This window comes from Labeo rohita, chromosome 6 (assembly GCF_022985175.1).
Source record: "Labeo rohita strain BAU-BD-2019 chromosome 6, IGBB_LRoh.1.0, whole genome shotgun sequence".
Lineage (NCBI taxonomy): Eukaryota > Metazoa > Chordata > Actinopteri > Cypriniformes > Cyprinidae > Labeo > Labeo rohita.
Window position 1 is genome coordinate 3,322,963 of NC_066874.1, and position 22,827 is coordinate 3,345,789.

General features: G+C 36.3%; 1 protein-coding gene across 2 annotated transcripts in view; it reads left to right on the plus strand.

Moving 5' to 3' along the window:
- The first annotated feature begins 1,502 nt into the window (after nucleotides 1-1,502).
- Nucleotides 1,503-22,827, plus strand: part of col28a2b (collagen, type XXVIII, alpha 2b) — a 33,622-nt gene continuing 12,297 nt past the window's right edge. For both annotated transcript variants that reach the window (XM_051111365.1, XM_051111364.1), the window contains exons 1-18: nucleotides 1,503-1,715; nucleotides 1,958-2,098; nucleotides 3,658-4,211; nucleotides 13,646-13,666; nucleotides 13,760-13,819; nucleotides 15,216-15,269; nucleotides 16,008-16,052; nucleotides 16,128-16,154; nucleotides 16,651-16,695; nucleotides 16,780-16,824; nucleotides 16,916-16,969; nucleotides 20,031-20,099; nucleotides 20,186-20,254; nucleotides 20,344-20,412; nucleotides 20,678-20,746; nucleotides 21,148-21,216; nucleotides 21,295-21,363; nucleotides 21,464-21,532. In XM_051111365.1, coding sequence (XP_050967322.1) covers nucleotide 1,715; nucleotides 1,958-2,098; nucleotides 3,658-4,211; nucleotides 13,646-13,666; nucleotides 13,760-13,819; nucleotides 15,216-15,269; nucleotides 16,008-16,052; nucleotides 16,128-16,154; nucleotides 16,651-16,695; nucleotides 16,780-16,824; nucleotides 16,916-16,969; nucleotides 20,031-20,099; nucleotides 20,186-20,254; nucleotides 20,344-20,412; nucleotides 20,678-20,746; nucleotides 21,148-21,216; nucleotides 21,295-21,363; nucleotides 21,464-21,532 — 1,530 coding nt within the window. In that variant the 5' untranslated portion in view covers nucleotides 1,503-1,714. The remainder of the gene's footprint in view (nucleotides 1,716-1,957; nucleotides 2,099-3,657; nucleotides 4,212-13,645; nucleotides 13,667-13,759; nucleotides 13,820-15,215; nucleotides 15,270-16,007; nucleotides 16,053-16,127; nucleotides 16,155-16,650; nucleotides 16,696-16,779; nucleotides 16,825-16,915; nucleotides 16,970-20,030; nucleotides 20,100-20,185; nucleotides 20,255-20,343; nucleotides 20,413-20,677; nucleotides 20,747-21,147; nucleotides 21,217-21,294; nucleotides 21,364-21,463; nucleotides 21,533-22,827) is intronic.

Below are 22,827 nucleotides of genomic sequence, written 5' to 3' on the forward strand. Positions count from 1 at the left end.
AACTTCATAGATGATTTAAGTAGGTGTCAAATATCATATTGGAATGAAGAAAGGAACAATTCACCACGCCCCCCTATCATAATATCAGCAGAATTATGGGAAGAGAATGAAACACACATACAGGAGATTCATTCAAAGTCTTCAGGGTTTATTTAGGATGCACAAGCGAATATACACTCCTTGCATGTGAAACAGTGATTGTTATACTTCACATAACCTTTGGTGGAATCTTATTCCACAATATTTACTGTAACAGTCTGCCCTACTGGCAGCTAAAAGCAGGCAGTTTCACATTGTTTGGGTGATATCAATGGTAATTCACAAGATTCTTGATTCTTCTCCTAGCTAAAAAGAATATCAGTGGAAAAGCTGAGCTGCATGAGGCCATTTTATATTATATAAAATGAAAATTTGTTTAAAATGTCTTCACCCTCAGGCCATCCTAGATGTAAATAAGTTTGTTTCTTTATCAGATTTGTACAAATGTAGCATTACATCACTTGCTCACAATGGATCCTCTGCAGTGAATGGTTAAACAGCTGATTAAAATGTCAGTAACCCACACCACTCCAGTTCATCAGTTAACATCTTGTGAAGTGAAAAGCTGCATGTTATTTAGAAATAATCCATCATTAAGATGTTTAAACCTCCATTTCTGGCCAAAATACCTTAAAAAACATCCAGTTCCTTTTGTCCTTTCACATCAAAAACCACGGTCTACCAGTTAAAAAATGTTCTGAACAGTTTTCCCTGTGCATATTTCTCTCCTGATTCAGACGAAATGATCTTTTCACTGGAAAAAGCAATATTATGCATAAAGAACTTAGTATTTCAGTATGTAGCACACTGTCAGGTAAAAAAGATACAGTTCTGTCGCTGGGGCGGTACTCTAACAAAAGATACAAATATGTACATTTAATGTACTAATATGTGACCCTGGACCACAAAACCAGTCATATGGGTCAATTTACCAAAATTGAGATTAATAAACCACCTGAAAGTGTGGTTTGTTGGGAAAGGACAATATTTGGCCGAGATACAACTATTTGAATATACGGAATCTGATGGTGCAAAAAAATCAAAATATTGAGAAAATGCCTTTACAGTTGTGCAAATGAAGTTTTTAAAAATAGAAATTACTAATCAAAAATTACGTTTTTATATATTTGAAGTCGGGAATTTTCAAAATATCTTCATGGAACATGGTCTTTACTTAATTTCCTAATGATTTTTGGCATAAAATAAAAATCAATAATTTTGACCCATACAATATATTTTGGACTATTGCTACAAATATAACCCAGCGACTTAAGACTGGTTTTGTGGTCCAGGGTCACATGTGCCTTTAAGGAACCAGTATGTACTTTTAAAGTTCTAAAATGTACCTTTAAGGTACTAACATGTACTGTTTAGGGGTACATGAAGGAGGAGGAGGAGTTCTGGATATCTGTGTTCCTCTGGATGGCAGTAGATGCTTCACATGAATGGAGCTGATGCACATTATTACAGTTCTTGCCTTTTTACAGCAAACCCATGCACTCTTCACATATAACCAGTGGTTCTCAATCATTCTGTAGGCATCTTTTGATTGCATGTGGTTCTCACACAGAGAAGAGGTTGTAAAGTCTGTCATGAGCTTCTGATCTCATCATTCAGCTGCTGATTTTTGGTTGGACTCAAGCCTGCATTGTACTGAATTAGAGCTGCTTCACACAGTAAGTACACATTTTGCCTACAATTTTGTAATTCAGTAATATATTAGAATAGTTCAGATAAATTACGTTTTTAATTACATAAATACATTTTTTGCTATTATATTTTTGTATATAAGATGGAAATTAAATAAGCAGACACTGATTGCACACTTTGAATGAGGCATTGCATGTGATGCATCTGAGAATATGGTTATCCATACTTAACATTGCATTGGCATCTGTTTGTCTCTCTCCTACTGTAGTGATGATACGGCTGTGTGTAAGCTGGCTGCTTTTGCTGTTAGGAGCGCAGCTTGTTTTGGCTCAGCTGGATGATCGTGACAATAGAAAAGGAAGAAACAAAAATAAACAAATCACCTCTAACGTCATCCCAAAAAACAATGGTAAATATTTCTTGCTGTTCAGCACAACACAGCCAGGTTGTAAAATGCTGTATTTGCTTTTTTATTTAAAGGAAGGTTTTGGTACAGGTGGCATGAGGTAATCAAGATTTCATTCATGCGTCTGTCAGGCAAGAACAGGGTGTAGTTGATTTATGATTTTTTTTTTTAATACATGAAACGGATTTAAATAATTCTCAAGAGCAAAAAAAATGTCATATATGATGTTTGCCACCTCACGGTCTGCTCTGCTCTTCAGGGCTCCTGAATTTTATCTAAACTCTGCTCACTACCCTGGGGCAAACGTCCTCTTTGACGTGTTTCTTCTACATCATAAATGTGATTTACTGGAGACTGCGGTCATTTCAGCTGGTTCACATTTACTTTTACCTTTACATTTTTGGGCACTTCACATTATTTATGTATTACCTAAACAGTTATCAAAGGATTCGAGTCAAACAGGAGTCACTCGCTGTCTTTTAGTGTCACTTAAAGAAATAGTTCACCCCAAAAATTTACCTTCATGTTGTCCCAAACTCATATGCTGCAGTGTTAGTTTAGTATCACTGATAAACTATTGTAGTTTTTGTTAATATTCTGAATTTAATTTTATTTTTAGATTTTCTGTTTAGATTTTTAAATGATTTTTTATTATTGTTATATTAGTATTATTATTATTTTTTTTAGTACTTTTAATTAAGCATATAGCGTTAGTTCTGGCAGGTCACGTGAGTCAAGCTCACATCAGCTGACTCATCTACCTATAGGAATACGACACCTATCACGGCATTCCTATATAAGCTCTGTTCAGTATTATTTGGCAGCTTTGTCGCTTGCTCAGGAGCAAAACACCCTCCTCCATCCCCAACTCCTCCTTTTGCCACAGTCAGGTCTTGGCTTCTGATATTCCTCATTGAATCAGACTCCTTTTATCTGAATTATGTCTTACACTTAAATATCATTAAGTACATTAATGATATCTGCTTTGTTCTGTTCTGTTTACCCTGGGGGGGTTATTATTGCGGCTCTCCCTGCTCATTCATGGCATGCTGCATGGGTGGGCAGGGAGTTTTTTGCCCAGAACAGAACCATCCCGCCAAACCAACTGTATGCTAACTGTTTATCATTTTGACAACAGTGGTCCTGACAGAACTATTTATAAATTAAAATGCAATGTTGCTTTGTCAACTGGCTGAAATAAAATACATGTAAAGTTTTTATATTTTATTTTATGTAAGTTGTTTATTTTATTTAAAGTAATCCAAAATATTTTTTATTATTATTATGGTTTGGTGTTATTTTTTCTGCGGGCCATAATAAGAATTTCTGAAGAATCTTCTTGAAGAATGGTCCTTATTTGCAGCATTAAAGCTCCAAAAAACAAACAAACAAACAAAAAAAACAGAAACGCTGTAAAACAACATAAAACCAATATGACACAAGGAGTCAAGTTTTATGTCAATGTTTGGTCACAATACAAAGATGTTTGAAAATGTAATCGACGTCTGACGTTTTGAATGGATATTTTTGCATTAATGCTTAGTACTTTTTCCATCTTTCAGATGAGGACTGTCATTTAGACCTGGCATTTTTGGTGGACAGTTCAGAAAGCGCCAAAGACAGCCATGTCCAAGAGAAGCGTTTCGTTACTGATCTCATTAACTGGATCCAGAACGTCCGCCTCCAAACAGGACAGGTTTTGAGCTTCAGAGCTGCTGTTTTTCAGTACAGCAGTCATGTGATCATTGAACAGTCTTTTAAAGATTGGAAGGGCGTGCCCACCTTCCAGGACCACATCGGGCCCATGCCGTACATAGGGCACGGTACCTACACCACCTATGCCATCACCAACCTCACACGCATCTATCTGGAGGAGTCCGACCGTGGCACTGTGAAGGTGGCCATTTTGCTGTACGATGGCAAGTCACATCCCAAGAATCCTGATATCGTCTCTGCTTTAGCTGATGCCAAGAACCAAGGGATTAAATTCTTCACAGTGGGTTTCACATCCGCTGCCAATATGGAACAGCTGCGCCTACTGGCCAGTCCTTCGACCGCCCGCTACGTACACAACCTACAGGACAAGGGAGTCTTGGACAAGATCGGCAAAGAGATTGTGAGTAGTGCTTTTTGTTTTTCCAAAGGAAATATTTTGTAATCAAACTTAAAGGGATAGTTCACCCAAAAATGAAAATTACCCCATGATTTACTCACCTTCAAGTCATCCTAGGTGTATGACTTTCATCTTTCAGATGAATACAATCAGAGTTATATAAAAAAAATTCCTGGCTTTTCCAAGCTTTATAATGGCAGTGAATGGGTGTTGAGATTTTGAAGCCCAATAAAGTGCATCCATCCATCATAAAAAAGTACTCCACATGGCTCTAAGGCTCTAAAAAAGGCTGATTCTGAAGCAAATCAATACATTTTTGTAAGAAAAATATCTATATTTATAACTTCATTCCTCATGAAAATTAAACATTTTCATCTAGATTTCAATCTATAATTTTCATTTTTGGGTGAACTATTCCCTTAAACGGATTTAAAGGGATAGTTCTGTTCATTTACACATCCTCGTGTCATTCCAAAATGGAAAGACTTTCATTCTTGTTCGGAAACACAAATGAAGATATTTTGAATGAAATCTGAGAGATTTCTGTCCCTCCACTGAGAATCTATGCAACTACCACTTTGATGCTACAAAAAAGTTCATAAATTGATTGTAAAACAAATTCATATGAATTGAGCGGTGTAGTCTAAATTTTCTGAAGAGACCCGATTAGTTTATATAATGAACAGATTTATTTTAGACTTTAAATTACGTAAGAACAATAATTTTTAACACATGCATGCTTGCTTGATGTGTAAGAACCAATGAGCTTTCTCAATCTGAGATCCCTCGAGAGTTATAAATCCTTCATTTAGGCCATCACAAGCATCTGAACTTTATAATTTCTACACTTCAGAGTTCAAAGATGTTTCTCATTCATGACATTTTTTTCAAACATTCCTCAGAAGAAATAAAAATAGGCACAAATGAGACAACAGCTGATATTCAGTATGCATGAAGAGCTATAAAATTAATGTGGATCACAGCTCAGATAATTGGGTCTTAAAAGAATTTAAAGTCTGTGTAAAGGCAATTCAGAGAATTGTTTCTAAACACATTATAAATGTTTTGCTGAAAACATGCTACAAATACTGAACTATGAAGTACTGGACTATGGAGTTAGATCGTTAAACAGTTTTTCACCATTTTTGTATTCAGGATTTTTTGGACGGGCCCAAAATCACTGGAGCAACTGAGTATGGCCCTTCCCCTATCACGATAATAACTACAGCGCATTAGCATCAGTAGTTCGCCCACTCAACTGCGAGTTACTGTCATTACCATTACTACAGCCTACAGTTTGCTAGTTAGCTATGCCTTGCTACTGACAGTTGTGAGAGGTGGCAGCTTTCCTGCTAGTGGGCGTGTTTTGAGCACTGACTGCCGACACACCCCCAGCATTTAAGATCAGAGAATACTGCTTATTTTTTCAAGATTTTAAAAACTGTTTTTATTTACTTACCTGTTTTTTTTTTTTTTTTTAATTATTATTCAAATTTGGCTGGGTGGTCAACACATTTTTCTGTGGTGTAACAAACTCAGAACACGTTTAATATTGTTTGACACTGACTTTATATAGAAATTTTGTTCCTATAGACCAGTTTACTGTTTGCAAACAGTGATGGTGTTTTTTTGTGTATCTGGTTGCAGAAAATGACTGTTTTTAAATGGCAATCAATGGAAGCCACAGAATAAAAGAATAAAAAGGTAAATTTGAGTATATATTTTAAAATTCTGACTTTATTCTCGCAATTCTGAGATAATATCTCAATTCTGAGAAGAAAATAAACTCGTATTTCTCTCTTTTGAGTTTATATCCCACACTTCTGACTTTTTTTCCCCTCAGAATGGACAAACTCGCTGTTGCTGAGTTAAATTGAGTTATAGTCTGAAATATGACTTGCGTTTGCAAAGTCAGAATATGTGAAATAAAATAGGTTAATGTAAAATGTTAAAATAGTATTAAAATAGCATTTCATGCTGTAACTGTAGGGCTAATATAATATGTATATATATATATAGGTTTTGGGCAGTCGGAAAAAAGATCTTACAGGTTTGGAATAACATGAGGGTGGGTAAATAATGACAGAATTTTAATTTTTGGGCCTAAAGGGCTAAATGTGAACATTCCGAAAACAAATTTATGCAGAAATGTGTGCATCGTGGCTAGGAGACAAACGAAAACAATGTGTGTTCTAATATCTGCTCAGAAGGGAATCTGGATGGGAATCTAAGTCTGAAGATAAAGTCTGTGCCTTTCATAAACTTCTTTTCATAAACTACAATTTTCTGTGAAATCTGTTGATTCCGACTGCCCAAAACCTGAAGGTTTTGACTTTCAGCAACAAGTGTTAACTTTTTTCAGACTGAAGATCGGGGCAAAAATCTATGCAAAAGACGTGTAGTGCAGGAAGACAGATCTCCAGGAACAGGGTTGAGCACCCCTGGTGTAGTGTATTCCAGCCAGGCAATTAGTGCTAATGACTTCTACAATCTACTTAGGCTCACAGTGCTGTTGGAAGTCTCTCAACAGACCAATTTCGAGTAGACGGCACAGTTACGTCACTTGCAGTAGTTGCAGAAAAGCACCGGTAACAAGTGGAGAGAAATGTGGAAAATCCACAGAATAAGAGATAAAATGTGTTGTTGTGCCTTTGGATGTCAAAATCGAAATGCAAAGATTTTTATGGAATACTGTCATCAAAGCCACCTGCTATGATTGCTCTACTTTTAAAGCATAAATTTGATTTAAACAATAGGTCTACATAATATTTACATATGCAGATCATAGGGGACATATTATATTAGCCCTACAGTTACAGCATGAAATGCTATTTTAATACTATTTTAACATTTTACATCAACCTATTTTATTTAACATATTCTGACTTTGCAAACGCAAGTCATATTTCAGACTGTAACTCAATTTAACTCAGCAACAGCGAGTTTGTCCATTCTGAGGGGAAAAAAGTCAGAAGTGTGGGATATAAACTCAAAAGAGAGAAATACGAGTTTATTTTCTTCTCAGAATTGCAAGAATAAAGTCAGAATTTTGAAATATCAACTCAAATTTACCTTTTCATTCTTTTATTCCATGGCTTCCATTGATTGCCACTAAAAAACGGTCATTTTCTGCAACCAGATAGGCTCCACCCACAAAAAGTCAGTGTCAAGCAATATTAAATATATGTTCTGAGTTTGTCACACCACACACCACCCAGCCAAATTTGAACAATAAAAAAAAAACAGACAAGTAAATAAAACAAGTTTTCAAAATCTTAAAAAAATAAGCAGTATTCTCTGATCTTAAATGCTGGGGGTGTGTCCGCAGTCAGTGCTCAAAACACCCACTAGCGGGAAAGCTGCCACCTCTCTCAACTGTCAGTAGCAAGGCATAGCTAACTAGCAGACTGTAGGCTGTAGTAATGGTAAGTAATTCGCAGTTGAGTGGGTGAACTACTCATGCTAATGTGCTGTAGTTATTATCGTGATAGGGGAAGGGCCATACTCAGTTGCGTTGCTCCAGTGATTTCGGGCCCTTCCAAAAAATCCTGAATACAAAAATGGTGAAAAAATGTTGAATGAAAAACTCCACAATTCAGTACTTCATTTAGTTCAGTTTAGTCTTAATTCAGTTTAGTCTTTGTAACATGTTTTCAGCAACACATTTCTAACATTTATAATGTGTTTAGAAACAATTCTTTGAATTGCCTTTACACAGACTTTAAATTCTTTTAAGACCCAATGATCTGAACTGTAATAAGGAGTGTTTGAAAAAAATGTCATGAATGAGAAACATCTTTGAACTTTGAAGTGTAGAAATTATAAAGATCAGATGCTTGTGATGGCCTAAATGAAGGATTTATATCTCTCGAGGGATCTCAGATTGAGAAAGGCATGCGTGTGTCGGGGTTTGTGCTACAGAGAGCACTCTTCATGCAGTTATGGAAAATGGGCTGTCTTATCTCCATATCTGTCCTGAGGACATGAAAAAAGTTGATTATGAATTCCTTCGACAGGGCATCAAGGGCATAATGAGTAAATTAAGAAAATGTAAAAACCCTAAGGGTGATTTAAGAAGTTGTCTAGAGCATAGTACCAATAGTATTTTGAACCATGGTGTGCTTTTGGCCAAGTGATGCGAGATCAAGTCTTGCTTAAATAAAATTTCCTGAAACCATTCCCTCTATGTTTCCTGTTAAAAGGGATACAAAGCATGCATGCAAACAAACAAGAAAAAGCTTGGTGCCAAGATCTGGTCAAGCGTGTCCCCCAATAAAACATGTCATGTCCATCCATCTGTTTTATCACAGTTTTATTACAAACTTTTGACAGTTCCTTCCTTGTGGGTTTGGCTGATGGTTTTAGCATTGTTTCCTATTACTAGTCAGGAATGCTGGATCTTAGTGTGTCTGGACAAACTTACAGAATGTGTTTTTAATGTGGTGAGCTGACATCCGCGTTTCACAGCACACTCAGCATCTGCACATGGTCGGGAGACTTACGACTGAATGTTAGCCAGCGCTGCTGTCTCCTGCTAGAGATTCCCTTGTGCTTCTCTGATAATAGAAAACAGCAGATCACAGGAGAGATGACCAAGCTGGTGACATCACACCTGCCAAAAATCCTGCCAGAAACAGTGTTGATGGTTTTAAGTGTTCTTTCAGACTGGAAAAACACTGGTGCTTTAAACTGATGGATTTGTCAAATTTTACCTAGAGCCAGATTCACAAATAATTATCTTTAAAAAAAGAGTTAAGAGTTCTTAAAATAGATTCTAAGAAATCTGTAAGTGCAGTTGTCTAAGTTCTGATATAATAGGCATTCCTAAGAAGATAAAAACTTTCTTTAGAAGTATTTTTTTGGAATATAACATATACATATATATAATATGACATAGCAAAAATTTAAACTGACTTCTTTCATTTGAAAATTCAAAAAAATGGCACTTCTAGAACAACAATTTACAGATAATATACTCGCCCCCTTGTCATCCAAGATGTTCATGTCTTTCTTTCTTAAGTCGTAAAGAAATTATGTTGTTTGAGGAAAACATTTCAGGATTTTTCCCCATTTAATGGACTGATATATTTCAACTTCCAAAACGCAGCTTAAATGCGGCTTCAAACGATCCCAAATGCGGTTGTAAACAATCCCAGCCAAGGAAGAAGGGTCTTATCTAGCGAAACGATCGGAAAGATCGAAAATTATTTTTTTTATCTCAAACGTTTGCCCTGCTTTCCCTGAACTCTGTGTATTCTGGCTTAAGACAGTTAGGGTATGTCGAAAATCTCCCATCTCATGTTGTCCCTCAACTTCAAAATCGTCAGTTTTTCAGTTTTTCGACATACCCTAACTGTCTTGGGCCATAAGACACAGAGTTCAGGCAGAGCAAGGCAAGATGAGCGTTTGAGATTAAACAGTATTTAAATTGTATTTTTTAAATGAAAATAACCAATCGTTTCGCTAGATAAAGACTCTTCTTCCTCGGCTGGGATCGTTTACAATCGCATTTAGGATTGTTTGCCACATTTAAACTGCATTTTGGGAAGTTCAAAAACGGGACAGTCAGTCCATTGGGACATCAGTCCATTGTATAGAGAAAAATGCTGAAATGTTTTCCTCAAAAAATGAGAAGAGAGTGAGTACATTATCTGTAAAATGTTGTTTTAGAAGTGGACTTTAAGACAAATATTATTCTTAAGAATTTTGAATCCAGCCGCTGGTAGGTCTTGACCATTCTAGTTTGGGCTGGTAGAAAAGCTGTTGGGGTGATGGTTAAGCTGGTTAACGATGTTGCACCATCTTTGGGTTTTTTTCAACAGAAGATGTAAAGTTGAGGTAGAAACATTTGAGAAAAACATCTACTGTGCACCAGGTAGATTCGCATTCTCAGACTTCCAGTAAATTGTTTCCGTTCCCTGCTAGAATATCCAGTCAAAAACTACATTTAAGGTGATAAATGGTTTAGTTTTGCAGGGTTTTAGAAGGTCCAAGCTGGTAATAGGCATGTTTAGGTGGTTTTAGTCAACCACAGTACCAGTTTATGGGGCTGAGGTTGACCTGGTGAATCTTCATCATGCTGGTTAGAGCTGGTAGACTTCTAGACCAGTTTGATCACTTTTTTTCCAATAAGACTGGCTGATTTTAGGCTCAGTGGTTGGGCATAAGAGTGATATCTGTAATAGAGACATTTGTGGTATGTAGAAATACTCCAGCTTACTCTGATTTTATATTTTATACTTTATACCAGTTCATATATTGTGATTATTCTATTTAGCTTCTCCACTGTGCATCTGATATAGTCAAATAGGGAGATGTTTTCATGAACAAAATATTTTAGATTTTTTTTCCAAGGTTTTGAATGAAAATATGTCTGGTCGATCCAGTTGACCTGTTTGACTACCTTAGGCTGGTACGAGTTTTTTCTTAGCAGGTCTACCTGAATAAGCTAAATAACAGTTAGCGGGTTGCAGTATTTGCATGGGGAACATCTGTTTTGCATTGACTTTGTGCCGGGTCAGAGCTTTAGGGTACTATGAGCAGCATGATTCTGCATGCAGGATGAATATCTCACCCAGCTTTCTGCACGCTAGCTGCTCTGGAAAGACTGTTGATGCAGGTGCTTGTCAATGAGACAAAAAAAGCACAATCATGAGCTTTAATCGCAGGCCAGGAGCATTCAAATCTCATGCAACAGTATTGTCTTCTCTGCTGCACGACTGTCTCATCCATTGTGTTTACATCTGCTAATCAGCTGCTCGTTTAAGCTAAGTGTGAAGTTGCTCATCGTTTCGAGTTAAATAAGATATGCAGCTTTCCAATGTGTCATTATGTCAACAGCATGTGCTGTTTACAATCAAGATGAAATGACTTAAAGAAGTCCACTTCCAAAACAAAGATTCACATATAATAATATTCACCCCCTTGTAATCCAAGATGTTCATGTATTTCTTTCTTCAGTCGTAAAGAAATTATGTTTTTTGAGGAAAACATTTCTGCATTTTTCTCCATATAATGGACTGATATGGTGCTCCGAGTTTGAACTTCCAAAATGCAGTTTAAATGCAGCTTCAAACGATCCCATCCGAGAAAGAAGGGTCTTATCTAGTAAAACGATTGGTTATTTTCATAAAAATATTACAATTTATATACTTTTTAATGTCAAACGCTCGTCTTGTCTTACTCTGCCTGGACGTTTTTTTTCCGGTTCATGTCAGTTAATGTATGTCGAAAAACTCCCATCTCATGTTCTCCCTCAACTTCAAAATCGTCCTATATCGCTGTTTTACCTTTTTTGTTAAGGGTGTTTGATCTTCTTTGCATGTTCACTTTGCAAAGACTGGGTCGGTACTTCTGCAGCGATGTAAGATGATTTTGAAATGATTTTTGAGAATACGATTGGAGTTTTTCGACATACACTGTCAGAGAAAAAAGGTACAGTTCTGTTGCTGGGGCGGTACCCTAAGGTACAAAGTGAAAAGGTACAAATATGTACCTTTAAGGTATCAATATGTACCTCGAAAGTACCAATATGTACTTTCAAAGTACTAAAATGTACCTTTAAGGTACTAATATGTACTGTTTAGGGGTAGGTAAGGTACAAAGATGTACCTTTTCACTTTTGTACCGCCCGAGCGACAGAACTGTAACTTTTTTTCTGAGAGTGTACCCTAACTGCCTTGAGCCAGAATACACAGTGTTTAGGCAGAGCAAGACAAGGCGAACGTTTAAGATTAAAAAGTATTTAAATTATTTTTTTTTTAATGAAAATAACCAGTCATTTCTAACGCTAGATAAGACCCTTCTTCCCCGGCTGGGATCGTTTACAACCGCATTTAAGATAGTTTGAAGGCACATTTAAACTGCATTTTGGAAGTTCAAAATCGGGGCACCATATCAGTCCATTATATGGAGAAAAATGCTGAAATATTTTCCTCAAAAAACGCAGTTTCTTTACGACTGAAGAAAGACAGACATGAACATCTTGGATGACAAGAGGGTGAGTACATTATCTGTAAATCTTTGTTCTGGAAGTGGACTTCTCCTTTAATGTGCTGCTATGAAATTTTCTTTGTTCTTATGAGTGGCTGTGATTTCCAGATTACAGCATCTGTCTATCATCACTGTCCTTGAACTTGATTTTTTCATCCAAGAAATGTTGTTCCTCTTTCTCTCTGTCTGTTTTTCTCATTCGTACACATGTGCACCTATTATGCAAATGCACACACACTAAAACTGACATGAGAAACGTCTAACAAAAAATCAGCCTGCCATTTGGTACACATGTGGAAATTCAGACTTTCTTCCATCTGACTTTTGTGTATCAAAAAGAAAATGGATGGGATGTTTCAGTTTTTCTAAAAAATGTTTTTGGCATTTATACACATACACTCTTAAAAACAAAGGTGCTTCACAATGCCATAGAACCTTAAACATCTGAAGAACATTTCTGTTTCACAAAAGGTTCTTTGTGGTGAAAGAAGGTTCTTCAGATTATAAAAAGAAGAAAGAGATGGTTCTTTAAAGAACCTTTCACTGAATGCAACCTAGAATCGTTCTTCTATGGCATCGTTGTGAAGAACCTTTTAAAGCACCTTTATTTTTAAGAGTGTAAAGGCTGTGTAAAGTGTGAGTGTTTAATGCAAAATAAGAGAGGTGGTTCCTCTTTGGGGTTGCTTGATTCTGAATACTCATTTGTGAATGTTTTTATGATTCTGTGACACTTCAGAATATTAAAATGTCAGAAAAATGATTAGTTCAGCTTTATTCTGTAGCTCTGAGGGTTAACTGGGCTTATAATATTTAAGAACCTACCTTGACATCTTACAGTGTCTAGTATTACATATTTAATGTTCGTTTAAAAAAAAAAGTTTTTTTAAGCATTCTTCATAACCTAAAAGGGTGCCTAACAGGGTGGAACTTTAAGAGTGTGACAAGCAGGATAACATTTAAAAAACGAAGGAAAAAAAAAAGGTAGGAATGAGAGTTAACACTTACCTCAGTTTGTACAGTTGAATTCCAGCGCAAAAAATGAACAGTATCAGATCCTGAAAATGGTCTCAATGGATTTGTAGTCTATTTTGCTAACAGGGTGAAAGATGACTTTAGATACACAATAAATGAATAGTTTCACATTTATTTATTTATTATTATTTATATGTACGATTAGATGCCGTTTAACCTAGTCTATAACATAACTTAAAAATATTTTGAGGCTTTTATCATTTCATGGTTTATATTACTTGTGTTGAATTAGCTCATGACAGCATATCTCAGAAACCGCCTACAGACATTCACCTTCTTTTCAGCTTACGTCAGATGTTTGATACTAGAACATGCCACAGTTGTTATTGTTAATGTAATTATTGTGCATTGTCTGTAATTCTTGTACAGTTTTTTTTTGTTAATTCACTTTTTTCGCTTTTGTTCCCTTCTAGACTGAGGTGGCTAATGAAGTGGTAAGTGTTTGTCTGACAGAATGCATTCAGCACACTTATGAGTGACATTATTTGTTGTGACTAAAGCAGTGCTTTTGTGTATTTGTCCAACAGTGTCCACTTTCCCCAAATTGCACTTGTGAGAAAGGAGAGCGAGGACCCAGTGGACCCGCTGTAAGTGTCAAACCTTCTTAAAACTTTTTCTGGTCCCTCACACAATGTTTCAACACACCATAGTTTAAAATAAATTCTGTGATTTTGTCTTTCCACACAATGTTGATAAAAAGAGAACAAACACCCAACAGGTTGATCAAAGTGGTCTAATTGGCTGAACATGCAAAAGTTATGGATAATCATAAAATTAATGGTTCAGCCAAAAATTGAAAGTGCTCTAATTATTCATGCTTATGTCAGAACCTGTTGGCTATTATTTTTGTATTAACTCCACAGCTGTTGTCCATACATCGACTGTTTATAATCATTTCTGTCAATACCCAAAAAAGGAGCATAAAGTGGGAAAAAAAACAATGAAAGCACCATAAAATTAGTCAGACTTCTGGCATTTGATTTGATGGACAGAACTTCGAATATTGCTGTAAAATAAATAATTCAGATATTGAGAACATTTTGAAAGAAAACTGTTCCACTGCTGTTTTAAACTTAAGCCTAAGACTTCCAGAACAAAAATTCACATATAATGTACTCACCCTCTTGTCATCCAAGATGTTCATGTCTTTCTTTCTTCAGTCGTGAAGAAATTATGTTTTTTGAGGAAAACATTTCAGCATTTTTCTCCATGTAATGGACTGATATGGTGCCCCGAGTTTGAACTTCCAAAATGCAGTTTAAATGCGGCTTCGAACGATCCCAGCCGAGAAAGAAGGGTCTTATCTAGTGAAACGATTGGTTATTTTCATAAAAATAATACAATTTATATACTTTTTAATCTCAAACACTCGTCTTGTCTTGCTCTTCCTGACCTCTGTTCTTTTCCGGTTCATGACAGTTAGGGTATTGAAAAACTCCCATCTCATGTTCTCTCTCAATTTCAAAATCGTCCTATATCGCTGTTTTATCTTTTTTGTTAAGGGTGTTTGATCTTCTTTGCATCTTCACTTTGCAAAGACTGGGTCGGATCTTCTGCAGCGATGTAGGATGATTTTGAAATGGTTTTTGAAGTTGAGAGAGAAAATACGATTGTATTTTTTCGACATACCCTAACTGTCTTGAGTCAGAATACACAGTTAAAAAAAACACTAAATTTCTTTACAACCGAAGATAGAAAGACATGAACATCTTGGATGACAAGGGAGTGAGTACATTATCTGTAAATTGTTGTTCTGGAAGTGGACTTCTCCTTTAAGCCTATTAATGCAATTTTATTTCTTTATTAATGTAAAGAATTTTTAATGCAAGGGAGCACATTAATATAAATAAATAATTCTGCACCCAAGAATTATACCACTTCAACAAATTTTTCTTCATCCTTACACTGTTAAAAGAATGTTCTACTGTGTATGTTAGAATCTGAATCATTAGTAAGTTAACACTCTTTCTCTGAGAACCACAGGGTAAAAAGGGTCGTCCGGGTGAAGATGGAAGTCCGGGACCTAAAGGACAAAAGGTCAAATATATCTTTAATTAACCTTCAATCTTGATCAACATGTGAATTATTTGGTTCGTAACTGTTTTTATCAGTTAAAAAACATAGCAAAGTTGAGGTCAGTTGTGTCCACAGCGGGGATAGAAATGATTATACAGGAATTTATTTCCTCCCACCTTGCTTATTGCAACTCACTTTTTACCTGTCTTAGTAATTCATCCCTCAAACGTTTACAGGTGGTTCAAAATGCTCATCAAAGAGATCTCACGTAACCCCCATTTTAATTTCTTTACACTGGCTCGCTGTCAAATTTAGAATTCATTTTAAAATTCTTGTGATGGTTTTTAGACCGTTGCATGGTCATGCCCCTGTGTATATAAAAGAGATGTTGCAACCCTATAACTCTAGTAGGAATCTGAGATCCTCAAATCAGATTCTGCTAGTTGTTCCACGTTCTAGATTAAAGCCAAAGGGGACTGTGCCTTTGAAGGAGTTGCTCCCAAGCTGTGGAACGCTCTTACTCTGAAACTGAGATCTGTGGACTCGATGGACATTTTTAAAAAGCAGCTGAAAACTCATTTGTTCAAACTTGCTTTTGTTTAATTTGGTTTTTCTTTTTAATTGCCATGTCTGTTTTATTCTTCATTTTATGATTTTCTTGTAAAGCACTTTGTGACACTTGCTCTTGAAAGGTGCTATATAAATAAATATTACTTACTTACTTACTATATTTGTTCAAATATATTGTACTTCCTGCAGGGAGAGAGTGGATTCAGTGGTCCTCCTGGACGAGACGGGACAGAGGTGAAGAACTCTATTCTGACATTATCTGCTTGTGTAATGCCTCCTTCTCACCATGTGTTCTGTATTGATCATTAGGGGAAACCTGGATACAAAGGAGAAAAGGTAAGATGATACATCATAGACTGATTATCGGTGGTGCTAGCAATGCCATCCCATGGTTAGATTTCCAACTAATGCATGAACTTATCTAAACAAATGTACAGTATACTTTAAAATGCAATTTAAGTTAATTTAAAAGCATCTGCCAGATGCATGAATAGAATAGTAAACAAATATTTTGTACTTCTTACATGCAATCCTTAATGGTGCACTAAATGATTTCTTGTGTCTGCTGTACTGGCTGATGTTACAAAGATTCTTAACTGTTAATATAGAATGGTGTAATATAATTTTTAATGTGATTTTGCCATATATGATAAATTGCTTAAAATATTTAATTTCTGTCACATTGGATAAATGTGTTTGTTAAATGAATTCATGTACTGTATATGTCAGCATGGTGGCGACCATTTATGAAAAATAAAACAGCTTTTTGATAAGACTGATATCTTGCGTGTATACTAAGTGGCACTGACTATTAAAAAACAATATTTTTTAGGGTGAGAGAGGAGAATGTGGGACACCAGGAGTCAAAGGAGACAGAGTGAGTGACAGTTCAGATCTACAGTGTAATTCTTGCACAGTAATTTACTGTATTTTTATTGGAGTAAATCTGACTCTGTTAAAGGGTCCGGAGGGTCCTGTTGGTGTCAGAGGAAGCCGAGGACTGCAGGTTTGTCGTCATTTTTGAAAATGCAAAAAAAAACATGTACTCTTTTTCCATAAGTAGTTTACTGTATTCACTCTGTTGTGTTTCTCTACAGGGTGTCCCAGGACCTAATGGAGACATTGGACCTGAAGGCCTACCGGGCAAGAAAGTGGGTTTGTTTTGACAATGCAGCTTGTTTTTTTTTTGTTTGTTTTTTTTTAGATAGCAGGTGGAAAATTACACTTTTCAAAAGAAAAGTTCCAAAAGAAGGTTTTTACAGTGATGCCACAGAATAACCATTTTGGGTTCCAGCAAATAATCTTTCAGTGAACAGTTCTTGAAAAAAAACATCTTAATGATCTTTGAATGAAGAACCTTTTTCCACTTTAAAGAACGTTTTGTGAAATAGGTGTTTCATAAGGGTTAAAGGCACTTCAAGGAACCATCTACCAATAAAGAAGCCATAAGCGTTCTTCTGTGTTCATGTATGATAGAAATATTTCTGCAGGCTTAAATTCCATGCATGGGCTTGCAGGGTGCTGCCATGCTAAAAAATGATTTTAAAAGTATTCTGGGAAAGAATTCATTAGTCTTGTATTGGTTATTTTTTATCAATTTTGACACTCAAAAGCTCATCTAGTTCTCTGTCAGTGCTGATATGCATCTGTGTGCTACTAAGAAGAACTCAAAACTTAATTATTTTTCTGGAATGTTCTTTTTTCACATACTGATGGCTGCCATCTGAGCTAAAGATTAATGTCTGGACTTGCATGCATGTGTCGCAGCACAAATCAGTATTTCTGTCTTTGACAGGTGAAGGTGTTCTGCCTAATGTGTCTGAACACAGTAATTGCAGTCTTTACTTTAGTATGTCTGACATGAGCCATGTGTCTTCAAAGACCCCCAGTTGCATCTGCCCAGTGAAAGAAAGCATGCAGACGTGTGCCTATAATAGTCATGAAATGATTTTTATAACATCATCCTGCTGACATTCAAAGCATTCCCTTAAAGTTAAGTCTTCTGTTTAAAGCAGCATGTGTTTATTTTGGTACCCATATTAACACAGACTTGATGACAAGCACATCGACTTTATATTCAGTGAATCTGACTGAATCCAGATGATGTAAGCAGTTTGAGTTTTGGGATGCGTTCCATGTAGATGAATCACTATTTAGATGTAAATGTTGTACATTCACTCTCATGACATGCCAGAAACAATGAGAAATGTCTCAAGACTTGTTTTTTAAAAGCTGACTTTCGTTTAACTGGAGCACTGCGTATTTAGTACAGCTTGTCGTGAATGAAAGCAGCAAAAGATGTGAGATGTGAGTGCAACGGTCAAACATGTCTGTTTAGCACATATTTACATAGAAAAACAATGGAAAAGTAGCACAGTGGAATGGAAAAATTTTGTTTAACACATTTAATATCTAAATGTAATTATTAAAGGCACAATAATCTTTTTACTGTCTTTCTCTGATTGTCATATTAGCAAAATCCAATATCAGTCAACTTTTAATTCCTATGTATTGATGTATTACTAAATAAACCAATTTAAATACATATGGATATACTGAATAAAACATGTTTTTTGTGTTTTAAACAGTAACAGTTACCTTGTTTTGCAGTTGTTTACCCTAGTTAGTTTAATTAAATAAAAGAATCTAAGATGCATTCATTAGGGGTTTAAGCGTTTAGCACAGAAACCCTATTGTAGTTGTTAGAATGGCCACGGATCAGCAGTCTTCACATAAAATTGATCGTGCAGACCAAACTGTAAATCGTAGAGACTTGAAACTTGGTGGTGTGAGTACTACCATCCCTCCGACAACGTGACCCAGACTCGCCCCAATTGGCCTGATGGGGCCCTACAGCAATCAAAATTACGAAAATGCTCATAACTCCTAAACTGTCAGTCGCAAGCTCAATTGCTTAAATTGTTGGAATCCTTGGCTCACGTCGGACAAAATGCATGCCTCAGATTGGATCGTGAGCCTGGTGAGGCTCAGGTATTTTGGATTTTATTTTGAAAAACCTGCTTTTGCAAACTAGTCCTAGGCTTTTTTGCCTGGTCAGAAGCAAACCAGTGCATAAAGGTTTTCTTGTAAGTGAGTATCAACTCAACTGTCGCAAAAGGGCACCAAAATGTTCAAAATGCCACTTTCAGTAAAATGCCTATAACTCCTGAACAGAGATATCTCCACCAAACTCTTTCTGAAGAGCTCAGTCTGAGGTATAACTGGGCAATGATTTGTCTTATCAACACAAAAAGAAGTGCCTCAAGTGTCTACAAGGACATTTGCGTATCTCAAAAAACATGGTCGTCATTGGCCGACAAAATTTGAGCTTAACAGAGACAATCTTAACAAAACTTGGTGGCCCTGTTCGACTCACCGCTCCAAAGGTCTGAGAGAAATTTGAAAGAAATCGGCCACTGGGGTCAATATTGCATTTTTAAACATTTGTTTAAAAATGCAATATTGCACATCCGCATGATCTTCTTATCATATGATAGAACTCCTCATTCCGGGCAACTTTGCCTCTAGAACCACTGCTGTCAGTCAAATCATTTGTTAAAGACTGAGATGTAAAACACCTACGTTTGCTAACTAGTTCTAGGTTTTTCGCTTAATCTGGAAAAAAACACAGCAGTACAATTGTCTGGATTCTCTAGACCAATAATGATCAAAAACAAATTGAAATGTAGCCTTTTGGAAGCTATAACAGGGTCATTTAGAAAAGGGGCCTGTTTAGATTTACCCAAAATCCTATAAAGCCTAAAGGAAAACTGACAGGTGATCCTAAACAAGCATGCAAAGTTTTAGGGGGATCGGACCACAGCTGGCAGTATAACAATAAAAAAGCAGCATATTTCTATGGTAAATTACCTGGATTTGCCAAAAATGCTTTTTAAACATTGATTTGGGTGGGTACAGCCTTGCTAAATATTATATCTTTTTCCTAATATGCTTAAATGCTTTAAGCGCTTGAACCCCGTTAATTACTGCTTGCAGCTATATTTTTTATTTTATTTCATTTTCTATATAGACTTATGGTATTTAATTTATGTGTACAGGTCTAAAAAAAAGTCTTAAATTTGATTACATTTTGAGTTCACTTTGAACCATTAATGCTGGTCTAATCGGGTCTATTCAGTGGAGAGCACTGAGTTCCCAAATTAAGCTTTAATATTGGATTATTTGGATTACTTAGTGGTTCTGCTTTTTCAGGGTGAGAGAGGCTTTCCCGGACCGCCAGGAATACAGGGCGAGACTGGCATTGGGCTTCCTGGACCAAAGGTTGGCTTTTATATTAACCCTGTGAGATCAGGAACCCAATTAATTCTTATCTGTGATCATAACATGTGTGTCTTTTCAATCTGTAGGGTGATATGGGGTTTCAGGGCAGAGTGGGTCCTCCCGGGCCTCCTGGGCTGGGTGAGCCAGGCGTACCGGTAAAGATATGCAAGTGATTATGCTCAGTAGAGGTTTTGGCCACAATGAAGTCATTGTATTAACCTCTACAATCATGTTTACTCTGAAGGGGCCACAGGGGCCGCAGGGTGTACCAGGAGAGAAGGGCCCTCCGGGAGAGGGTTTACCAGGATCAAAGGTAACACGTCATTGGTTACAGATCATTATTTTTAGAATGCAGTGTGCAGAGTCATATTAAGGTTATGAAGAGGTTTAATATGCTTTTATTCCAGTTGTGCCTTGTGTGCATGGTTTATATCAAAGAACCTTTGAAATGTCTGAATTTTGTGATCTCTGACCTCAATTAATGTTCTGTGTGATCACCAGGATAACCAAAAAAAATATGTGAAAGTGGGATGGCAATGCATGGTATAAATTTTAAAGTTTAAATTTGTCTTTTACAGGGAGAGAGGGGTCTGGAGGGGCTGAAAGGACCTAGAGGACCAGCAGGTCCTGGCATTAAAGGAGACAAGGTAAAACATTCGGATTGATTGAATTAAATTTGATTTTTATGTGAACTTTTCCTTTAATCCTTTTCTTTTTCGAGCTTATATCTCATAAGTAGGTTGATTGTACCCTAAAGCTGCTCTATACTAGAGATTTAGTTTTCATTAAAAACTTTTTTAGAAGCTCTGAAAAGTTTCTGGTGTAACTATTTGCATTATTTGCATTATTTATCCCTTCTCTGTGGCTTTTGAAGTATCATGTCACAGCCTGCAGTGCAATCAGTACTCAGCCCGTGGCCTAGACATATATGAATATCAATGTTGTGTCTGCACACTACAAATTATTTTAATAACTAGATTGTACGTGAGCTGACAGATTTGCTTATTCTTGACTCTGTAATTGCTATATTTCTGTTTATTCTCTTAAGGGTGATTTTGGTCCTCCTGGTCTTCCAGGACCAGTGGGGTTTCCTGGAGTAGGGATCCAAGGAGAGAAGGTACTGATAAACTTATGACGTAAGCATGACTTAAAAATGTACTGTACATCTATGCATTGTTGGATATGCTTGTTTTAGGGTGTGGAAGGGTCACGTGGACCCCCGGGAAGCAGAGGCCCACCGGGTGAGGGCTACGCTGGACCAAAGGCAAGAGTTTCCCATCATGCTATAAACACTGTCAGAACTTCAAATAGTAAAAGGGTTGAATAAACGTTATTTGATGAAATCATCTGTATATCTCTTGAAGGGCGATCAAGGTTTACCAGGTGAGATCGGTGCACCAGGACAGAGAGGAGCAGGAGAACCAGGAGCTAAAGTAAGTCTTCACTTCACTTTACTCTTAATGTAATGTCAACAAGAAATTAGAGTTCACTTTTCTGCCTTTCTTAATTCAGTTTTGCTCTTATGCACAATTCATTCATTTTTCAGAGAAAAAACTTGTCTTTTATCAAAATGTATTTTTTATGATCCAGTCAAGTCCTCCTTTCTATTTGCTTTTTTGCTGTTATTTAGCTAAAATAAAATAAAATATAAATTTTAGATAAAAAGCTTGCTGAAGTAAGTTTAAGTTTAAGCACTAAAATTACTAACTGGAAATAAATACAAACTAGGGCTGCCCTCGACTAAAGATTTTTCTGGTCGACTAGTAGTCGTTCATTTTAAGCATTAGTTGACTAGTAGTCGCACATTTAATAAACCATATAAATCATAATAATGAGCCTAATAAGCGCTCAAGCGCACATAAAGCTTGTCAGTGCATTGGCAGATATAATAATTATGAATGTGTCTAGTGCTTTCTTTGTTTTCGGTTTAAGAGAAGTGGTCGATACTGACTGCAGAAAGCGCATCCTGTTTACTTTCATTATTTTACAAAAGCGCAACGTTTCATTGTTATTGTGAGTGCACACAAATAAACGTAGTCTTTACAGATTCGAAAGCTGTATTACTTTTATCTCTATGACCAAAAATGACGGAGCAAGTGAACGCACTGGCAACTCCATTTATCATTCAGCGTTCTCACTCCGCACAGACACTTGAATAGTGCATAATTTTCTAGGTCAACATTAGATTGAGCGGCCCTCTAAAGTTGCTACTACTTACATATTTTAGATGATAAGCCATATTTGAGGTCGAGGAATGATAGGTGAGCATTTGGATGTCCTGCCCGATATACTTTATTACCACATAGACCACCGTTAACGATCTGTCCATTATGGACTGCGTGTCTTCGCCACTTCCTGTTGGTTTTTTTTTTTTTTTCCTCCTGCGATTAAGCGACTAATGCAATTTTGGTCAACCAAGCCCCTAATAGTCAGTCGACTATTAGGGGGCAGCCCTAATACAAACTAAAACTAAAACTGAAATAAAACCAAAATAAATTAAATTAATTAAAAAGAAAAACATAACTAATAAAAATGAAATAAAACATAACAAAATTACACAATAGCATAAAATTACCAAAAAATTAAACTAAAATTAAAATGAAAACAAATAATAAAAATTAAAAGCTAATTCTAGATATGAATAAAAATATAATAGTATATAAATAATGTTAAAAAAAAAAAACACATGTGCAAAGTCTATACATTCTTTCTGATGAAGCTTCTTGAT